Source organism: Gymnoscopelus braueri (assembly GCF_963280865.1).
Source record: "Gymnoscopelus braueri genome assembly, chromosome: 10".
Lineage (NCBI taxonomy): Eukaryota > Metazoa > Chordata > Actinopteri > Myctophiformes > Myctophidae > Gymnoscopelus > Gymnoscopelus braueri.
In genome coordinates this window covers 35,931,426-35,941,425 of record NC_137611.1, presented here as the reverse complement: position 1 = coordinate 35,941,425, position 10,000 = coordinate 35,931,426, and the positions used below count along the sequence as shown (strand labels likewise).

Sequence of the window (10,000 nt, the reverse complement as noted above, 5' to 3'; positions counted from 1 at the left end):
CACACACACACACACACGAGGCAGTGTAGTTACTCAGCATATCTTTGTCGGCTGCCGTTGTTGAATGGAGCAGTCTACTTATAGAGCATGTGACAAGCTTTAAATGTAAAAACAGCAACTTCATGCCAAAGCACAAAACGCTCTGTGAACTTCAATTCATCTTAATAATGAGGAAACAAGATTCAACAAAGCTAGAAAAAATACTTTATTTCCGTCCCGGGATTCTTCCACTTTGTGCTCGCCTTTATCACTCTATCTCTCTCTGTCAAGATAAATTATGCATGCAGTACAACCAACAAAGCAAGGCCCGGACACATTATTTGAAAAATGATCACCTCAGCACTTTTTACCCCACTGTGTAACAACAGAAAAACAGTCTAAATATACATCCTCATGCATAATTGGGTGAGATCAAAAAAGTGCTGCTATCCTAGCTAGAGACACTATCTAGAATGACAGATTTACTGTTCAAACAAATGATGAATCCCCTCCCTCCCACCTCCCCTCACTGTGATCACAGCCTATACTGACAAGGAAAGCTGAGCAAAGGAAAGGAATATTTTCTCTAACCCCTTGACTTTCTGCGGAGAGATTATCAAAGCTACACCAGCAAATGAAATGCACAGTATATAAGGTAGGGGAGTGTGAACACTGTCTTGAAAGACATCGCAAATACACCCAAGATGTGGAGAGAAATAAAATGAAAGTGAAACGTGCTCTTTCTACTGACCTCCTGAATGCAAAAAAACTTCCCTAGCAGGCAGATATTTCAGGCAGAAATACTTACTTAGAAATACTCTGAAACACTACATGGAAGACGAAGGGCCCTATTTTCGCCGGTGCCTTATCCATTATCCCTAAACTTCTTTGCCACTTTTTACTATTTTTAGAAACATTTCAAATAGTTCAACTAGGCGAACTACATCAATACGTCGTGAGCTTGTAGATTGGCTAGTTTGAACTATTTGAATTTTCTTTTTTAAATTGTAAAACATTAAGAAGTTTAGGTATAATGGGTAAGGCACTGGCGAAAATAGGGCCCGAAAGTCTTTAATAGACTTGCTTATGCACTGTGAGCTTAGCTGCTACAACTGCTGTTTTCGCCAATTGCTCACCTATTATGACATGCCCACAATATGGACTCTAGCGTTCAGGTGGTTGTTTTAACACTACTGTATTCCATGATCAGCTACATTAATACAGTCAGGGCAGGAATGTTTAGCCATCAGTCATTGAGTATCTATAGTATATGACCTGTGGCTGTGTGATTCTCCTGTCAAGCGCAGGCGTGATATTTCAGTCACCTTTTTGTGTCAGGTCCTAATGAGCTGCTGTATGCCGAACTGACTAACTGGATTCAGATTTTGTTGAGGAACACAGGATCAGGTCAGTGATGATAATAGATCAGAAATCTTACTACAAGGTTTGACAAATACAGACCATTGGGAAAACTAAATCGCCTAATACTGTAGGTTGAGATTCGATTTTTTGAAGCAGTAACACAAATTGGCGATTGGCCAATGCCACCTATAGGCTTCCAATGGCAGCTCAAATAAGATTGTGTGGTGCAAGATCTGATCTTTTCATTGCTCTCTCTAAACAGGATGCAACACACATTCCGCACAGGGATTTGTCTGTTTGAACAGTGATAGAGTGAGACTGGGGCCTGTTTTCCGCAAAGCACCGGCACACAGCAATCATTTTATCATCATAATCACCAGCTGATGCATAAAGATGATCCACGCGATAAAATGCTTTTGATTAAGTTGGCCTTGCGTGAAGGAAGTACGTACATCAAGACCTGCCGGTGTAAATTGACATGCTTTGAAGGGTTCTGTCATTTCCCATCTCTGTTAAACACTTCCAAAAAGAAAAAGAAAAATCATGCATTTGAGACTTTTGCAACCAACATTTTTTTTAAGTGAAAAAAGCAGATTTACAAGCTCACAACATGTCACGATGGGACATGAGCTTGTAGATTGGCTATTTTCTGCCATTCTTCATAGGGCTTATGTGCTTAGACGTTGAACAGTTCTGAAGGTGTACTGACTTAAACATCTGATAAAGATGCAGAAGTGAACAGATAATAGGAAAAGTGCTCCTTTGACATCTAGTGATAATTGGAACATGTACAACAGATACTTTAATTCAGCCACGATTTGCTCTATTAGGCAGATAATACCAGAACAAGAAATAACAGCCAAATTAATAAAAGGAGCTACATGGTTTTTTATAAGTGCAAAGGGCTCATATGTTCTGAATTGAATGGCTTGAACCTGTCAGGAAAGAAGAGTAATTTTCCTTGCAAGGAAACTATAAAACCCCAATATAAAAGCTTGGCAGTGTTATAGCTGAGCTGAACATTCTACACACATTTTGGGCAGTCCTTGAACTGAGTTTGTCTCCAAAATATAGAGGCAATGAATTTCACATAGTAGCTCTAAAAACACGATGCACACACTACAGTAACACTGTTATTCTCTCACACTTACACACACTCACACATACATACACACACACACACACACACACACACACACACACACACACACACACACACACACACACACACACACACACACACACACACACACACACACACACACACACACACACGCACACACACACACACACACACACACACACACACACACACGCGCGCGCGCACTCACGCACACACACAGATTCAAATCCCTCTATTACATCAAGCATATTGGACCATTTTGATTCTTTTATGTACCATGCACTAAAAACATCATAAAACATTGCGAATATTATCAGACAATCTCCACAAATTACATCATATAAATTCAAAACAAGTCCTCTCTGTACAATATCTGCATTTTTTCTAATACCAGGCCTGAGAAGTTTGCTTTAGCTTGCCCAGAGTTCTAAAACAGCCATAGGCTTATCCCATTTTCCTCCGACAGTACCACACAAGACCAATCGATATAGGAGATACTGTAGGCCTACATCAGAACACAACTGACCCCCTATACCATGTGGATCTCGTCCATGAGGTGGTTGCAGAGGGTCCCCAGCTAAATTAGTTAGGCTAATATAGCAGCACAATTAGTTTGATCACTTTAACCCTACTGTATACATCGGCTATTTGACAAGCAGATCCACAAGCTCACAACGTGTCGCATTGCGACACGCTGTGAGCTTGTAGATCGGCTATGTTTTAACATTCTTGAAAAAACGTAAACATAAATATTGTATGGGGGTCCCTGACACAAAGTATTTTCATATGTGGCTCTGCGGACAAATAGATATCAATTTGGGGGGCCTTGACATTCAAAAAGGTTTGAGAACCACCGCCCTGCTACACCATGGCCAGGGCGACCCTGTCCGGGGTCATCGGTCCCGTTTTGACAGAGATCCACAAGTCCTCGGTGTCCCCGTTCTTCTTCTTCTTCTTCTTCTGGGTCTCTGACTGTGACGCGGAGGAGGAGGTGTCACCACAGCAGCAGTTGTTGTGGCGGCAGCAGCAGCAGTGGCAGCACACCACCAGGGACGTGACGAGGACCAGCAAGGGCAGGGCCAAGAGCACCACCAGGCACACAGAGTTGTACACCCCCTGGTTGTGTTTGTCCGTGACAAAGCTCCACAGCTGGCTGAAAAGCTCCAAGATGCTGTCTTTCTTCTCATCCATGATTATTATGCAAAGGATTCGTTAGAACTCCTTTTTTTTTATTGAGGCTGGCGGGGACTGTAAAAGTTTTTGTAATTCCTTTTATTGGGTCATGAAGTTTATAGACGCAGTAAAAACGACGACTGAAGATATTAAGCTGCTTCTGATATCTCAAATCTCTGCCAAATTAATTAAGACGGGCTGCTAATTAACTTGGCAAAGCTCCCTTTCTTGGTTCAGGCTGAAGATTCTTTTTTAAAATCCAACTTCTGAAGAGAGCTTATACGTCGTCTGAAGGGCAAGTTTACCACAGTAGAAAATACTGATTGGTCAACAAGAGTCATCAAAATATTTCCCATCCAGTCAGAATGATCGGCTATATTATAAACCAATCAGAACAGCTGTTTATTATCAACAATCATCCAAAACAGAAAAAAGTATTCAGGTCAGACATCAGTACTCTCCTTTGGTGCGTTTCCTACATGAGCTGTAGCTCAACAGGGACCGAGCACAGTCATAATAATACACTGCCAACACTGTGTTATCTGATGAAGGTGAGTTGCTACTGGCGCGTACGGTACACGTTTCTGCTGACATGTTTGTGTTAGATCAGATGCTTGCCCGGAAACCACAGCGCTGGCCTTCATCCAACCTCCTCTTACCTCAAGTACCCTGCCTGTGGGTTATGGAGAGACGAAAGCTTTGTTTATACAAGCCGGAGAGACCAAACACTTCATTGTTTATGAGAAGATGCATTTTGAACTCCCTCGCTCAATGATATAATCCTGGAAATCCTGAAATTGTGATGAAAGTGGTGGAAGACCTCAGGTGCCTACTCTTCACAGTTTGTCTCTTTTTGGCAACTTGTATTTGACCTCCTCACTCTTTGTTCTAGGTCCCCTCCACAGTCTCCTCTAGCTTCTACCACCTCCCCTCTTCTTTATTTCTGCTTCATCCATCGTTCAGCGTGTTGAGAGGTGATGGAGCAGGGAGATTCCTGTGGACAAGAAAATGAAGAGGAGAGGTTAGTAGAATGAACTCTATTGCAGGGGTCTATTACAGATAACCTCCCTGCCCTCCACCACCTCCACCACCACCACCACCACCGTGGGAGGAGGAGGCTTTCACCTCCTCCTCCCACGGTTCGCCTTCCCTTCCCTCTCAACACCCCTGTCTCACTCCTCTATTTCCCCACTCCTCCTTCAGCTTTAATGTTGGAGTGGAAGTCAGTACAGATCTTTAAGATTCCTCATCCAAGAGTCTCACTGAGAAGTGAATGACAGAAAGAGAGAGCTCAGATATAGAAATAGAGAGAGATGAGATGAGATAAAAACTGGTTTGAATATCCATCTGAATACACAGTATATGGTGCCCAGGTGCCCAGGAACACCTTGAAGGATGGAGCTAGGGGTGATTCTTTTTACTTTTTCACTTTTTGGGCGGTGAAACCGCCCCTATATGTGAGGTTTGGATATTTGCACACCAAATCCTGCGCTGTGATTGGCCACCAGTGTACCCCCCTAACCCTGCACCGTGATTGGCCAATCACAGTCTATTCAGGACTGTGATTGGCTAGGGAAACATGACACATGTGCATAGCCCTATAAATAGGACTATGCACTTAAAAAAAACACATTTATGTTTTTTTTTTAAGTGAATCACATCGGAAGTCACATTAAGACCACATCGGAATATGACTTTCATAAAGAGTGTTTCAATAAATGTATTTATTTTTTGTACATGATTGGTTGACTCCATTCAGTATTGTGATTAGCTAGCAAGACACCGCCCACTTCACACTGGGTGTGATTTTTACTTTTATTTTGATAAATGTGGTATTCTCACATTATCCACTGTCCACACATTACTTGACCTTCACATTTCTTCCCACCTGATTGAAACAGGTTATTTATCCGGCTAATAAAGGTCATCACAAACGGTTTTAACCACTTAAACCCTCTATACTTGGTGAACTTAGTTGACCGGGTCGGCTCTGTACTTGGTCCGCTCTTTCCCCCCTCTATACCAAATCTCTTTGCCGAAAACAGCTGACCTACAAGCTCACAACGCAACGCAATGCAACGCGTTGTGAGGGATGCCAGGGTTCCAGTGGTTAAAGATAGGCCCTCTGCTCACTACATGTACAATACAGTATCCAGTGGTGGGGAAGTAAAATGTTGTAAAGTAACATTTCTTAAATTATTACGTTTTTTCAGAAAATTACTTTCTGTGCCAAACATGTTAAATTGCTTTTGTGTCACTTTCCCAAAATTACCTCAAATGAAACACAAAAGGATTCTTATTAAAAGGAAGAGGGCTAAATGGAATAGAGAAGAATGCCACACACAGTAATGTTATTGGTATTAAAATGCTATTTTGGCAGATTAAATGTCAATGCTGTGATGAAACACAAACAACGCCGAAGCTGCAGCATCCTCTAGTCTAAATTGAATTGAATACGTCTAAAGAGCAAAGGTTATTACATTAGTCATTAGTGTAATTAGTGAGCATTAATTTGTTGGCTGTTTAGAGGGGGGAAAAGTTCAGAAAGTTACTTATTTTTGTAATGCATTTGTTATATATATAACTCTACTTGTTTACGCATGAAAGTTACATTACGTAATCTTTTACTTATGAAGTGTGTTATTCAAACATTGATTATACCTCTATTGTAGCTATGATTTTTTTAAAATGAAAGTCATGTTTTCAATGTTAACTTAAACCCTATATACTTAGTAACCGGAGAACCCCAGGAGTCTACACTACTGTAAATATATTTGCCAAAAATAACTGATCTACAAGCTCACAAGCTTGTAGAGCTATTTTCACAGAATGTTCGCCCCAAAATAGGGATGCTAGGGTTCATGTGGTTAAAGGCTGCATCTCTCATACAGTAGGTGAATGTAGATGATTTGTGTAAATTCACCAGCACAAAGGACTTCACAGGAAAGTCTCTCACCAAAGCTCTCCTTTAGCATTATGGCTTCCGAACAGAGCCTCTGTATTCAGAATTCACAGTGAGAAATGTTAGTCAGATTTCCATCTCATATTTGACTGCGTCTTAGGCGAAGCATATTATGCACCGTGCACCTGCATGAATAGAGCATATAGACTCAGTGTGGCTCATGTGTGAAATTGGTTTACAGTCAGCCTTCGAGTTTCCTTCCTGCTCATTTACTCAACAGGAAACTGAGCTGTGAGAACTTAGGCTGGCATGTCGTATTGAGACGTCAAAATAACCCTTCTTATTTCACTCTCAACAGCCACTACTGATTAGCAGCGATGGTGATGTGTTCATTTCTATTCCGAGTTATAGCGATGTTTAAATTACAGTTGAGAGCCAATGACAAATAGGCAGAGGTATTAGAGAGACAAGCAGCTCGGAGGCCTTATGGTTAGAGTGTCCACCTTCGTTTTGGGTGGTTGGGGTTCAATCCCTGACTGGATCATACCAAAGACTATAAAAATTGTACCCAATGCCTCGCTGTTTGGAACACAGCATCAAACGTTGGATTGGTGGTAAATCCCTGCGACATACTAGCATCATGTCCAGGGGGTGTACTTGTTTGGGCCACATGGCTCGGCAAGGCTATTTGAGAGAGAGAGAGAGAGAGAGAGAGAGAGAGAGAGAGAGAGAGAGAGAGAGAGAGAGAGAGAGAGAGAGAATTGCAGCCCGTAGGCCTACAACAACGAGCAATTGCAAGTTTTAGCCAAGCATTGGCTTAACACGACTGTTAAGCTTCACATAGCAACTTAAGCACCACGCTCTTTATGCATGCATATTATACTGAAGATACAGTACATGGTTGGTACACACAATCCTGAGTGTTAACTGAGGATGTGTTAACGCTGGATTTTACTGTTTTAACTGTGTGGAATAAAGGCTGTTTATTTCTCATGGGATTGTGCGTTCTTTAGTGAGGCTGATAACACTTGTTCAAGATGTACCCATAGCAGATAACCACGGCTCACCACTGAACCATAATCATAGCAAAGGGCCCTGCTCTTAGAATGAGAACTCCGTAAACAAGGCCTGCTGCCGTGTCACTGACAAATAGGTAGGAGTCACTTGGTGACAATAAGAGTTGCAGCATACAGTGCAGCTTCACCGTGTCATAAATAGGTATGACCTACACATGGAGAGGTTAAGAAGTGATGTGGTGGAAACAGAAACAACAGTCTCTGCCTGTCCAGAAACAACAATGACTGTACTTCATGCCATGTGTATTTGCCAACAGTGCCTCATGCACAAACCCACACAATGAGCATGAATCTCACAAAGATTGATTATTAACCACGGCGAAAATTGCAGATCTACAATATCACGTGTGATGTGTTGTGAGCTTGTAGACTAGACTTTGGTGTAGAGGGAAAAAGGAGAGGGCCACGGATAGACCCCTGGGGGACCCTGGTCAATAGGGTTTAAGGGGTTAATCATCGATGTCAGTTCCATGTAATTGCTATATCCCGCACAACATTTTGCCCTCTAGGGATCTTATGCCCTATCAAAACATTGTATTACCATGGATTCCTAAACCTTTGGGGCCATAATCTACGTGAAAAATATATATATCTTAGGATTCCAACACATAAACACATAAACATACTTCATCTCTTGTAATGTGATAACCTGCAATAAGTGGCCGCTCCTCACTTCAGACAGTGAAGAGCGGCCGCTTGGGAAATGGAAGGTTCACAGTTTGATCCCCGGCTCGGCTCCCCTGGGTTATTGACAAAGTGTCCTTGAGCAAGACCCTAATTGCTTCCTAATACGCGGGTTGATAACTTGTATGGTTGTTTCCTCCGCCGTCGGTGTGTCAATGTGTGCGTGAGTGGGTGAAGGTAATGCACATTGTAAAGCGCTTTGGATAAAGGCGCTATATAAATGCACCATTAACTATTTACTATATTAGATCTTTACCCATAGCAATCACGGGCCGCGGTTGTACAGTATAAGGCTTTATTCTGATCTATATAATTTGGTCATAACAATGTGCATATATAAATCTCAAATCTGATATAATAAAATATATAATCATATCTTGCATTTTAATATATTGTTAACACAGTCTGGAGCATGTCACACCAACATTTCACTGCACATACTTGTATGAGTGACCTCTTGCACTGAGCTTAATCTGAACATAACAGAAAAAAACCCCAGCTCTGGCCACTCTTTTGGCAGTGTTGTTGAAGTATTTCTGGCTCGCGATCGTACTGCTTTCGATCATCATCATCAGCACTGCTTGTCAAGTCCTCTTTCGGCAAGGCTCTATTTATTTGTGGCTGTGGCACACTAACCGAAGGTGCCTGCACGCTAGTGTTAAGTTTGTTTATGTGTGTTCAAAGCAGTTTTGTGACAAATGAGAGGTACATAAAGGAGAAGTACACAACTAAAATCCAGCACGCTGAAGTTAGAATAAGAACACGCTAAAAGAGAAATGATGGCGTCAAGTTGAAAAGGAAGTTTTATGTGTACCCCCCAGGTTTTGTATGCTTTTCCCATACTGTCATACTGTCACTCAAGCCATACTGGTTCAAATGAAATGTTCCTCAGAACGTCATTATAACATTTCCCTGAAATGGCATAGCAATTAACATTGATGCCTCTTTGAATCCTGTCATCTCATAACCATACATACTGTATGTGTCTCCATCTCTCTATCATCCTGTTGAAACCAAATTATAGCGGGCTCCATGCTGTTCTGTAAAAGAATACTGTCATTCCAAAACAAAGGCTATGAATGGGTACTTTCTCCTGACATTGTGTTTGCTCAGGCCAATTCATAAACAGGAAAAGGCCATTGCAGGGCCACACAAAGCCAGGATGGGGGCAGAGAAAAGTTATGATTGCGCTCAGTTAGCTCCGAGGGCTATTTAAAGGAACATGTGCGACCTAAAGACAGAGTGATGACAGAAGGCGAGGCAGGAATCTTTAATGAGTCGCCCCAAGCAGCGCATAACTAGAACTAACACCCCACACACACACACACACACACACACACACACACACACACACACACACACACACACACACACACACACACACACACACACACACACACACACACACACACACACACACACACACACCCATTCCCTCTCATTGTATATAGCCCTATTTCAAAAATAGCTAAAATAGCCGATCTGCAAATCCACAACAAACATAAATTGGCTAATTCCGCTATTTTTGTAGGGGAATTTTTAGAATATTTTCGCCTTTAATGACATGACCAAAATAGGGACGCCAGGTTGAAATTAGCTATTGGGTCAGGTTTGGCTTCAACTATTTCGCCAATTGTATATTTCAATATTTCAACAATTGTCATACAGTATATCTTTAGTTTTTCAATCAGACATTGTTTA

At 41.7% G+C, this 10,000-nt stretch overlaps 1 protein-coding gene across 2 annotated transcripts in view; it reads right to left on the bottom strand.

Annotated features, from left to right (window-relative positions):
- Positions 1-187: 187 nt before the first annotated feature.
- kiaa0040 (KIAA0040 ortholog) overlaps positions 188-10,000 on the bottom strand; it is a 10,791-nt gene continuing 978 nt past the window's right edge. For both annotated transcript variants that reach the window (XM_080440951.1, XM_080440952.1), the window contains exon 2: positions 188-4,631. In XM_080440951.1, the coding sequence (XP_080297077.1) occupies positions 3,326-3,655 (330 nt within the window). In that variant the 5' untranslated portion in view covers positions 3,656-4,631 and the 3' untranslated portion in view covers positions 188-3,325. The remainder of the gene's footprint in view (positions 4,632-10,000) is intronic.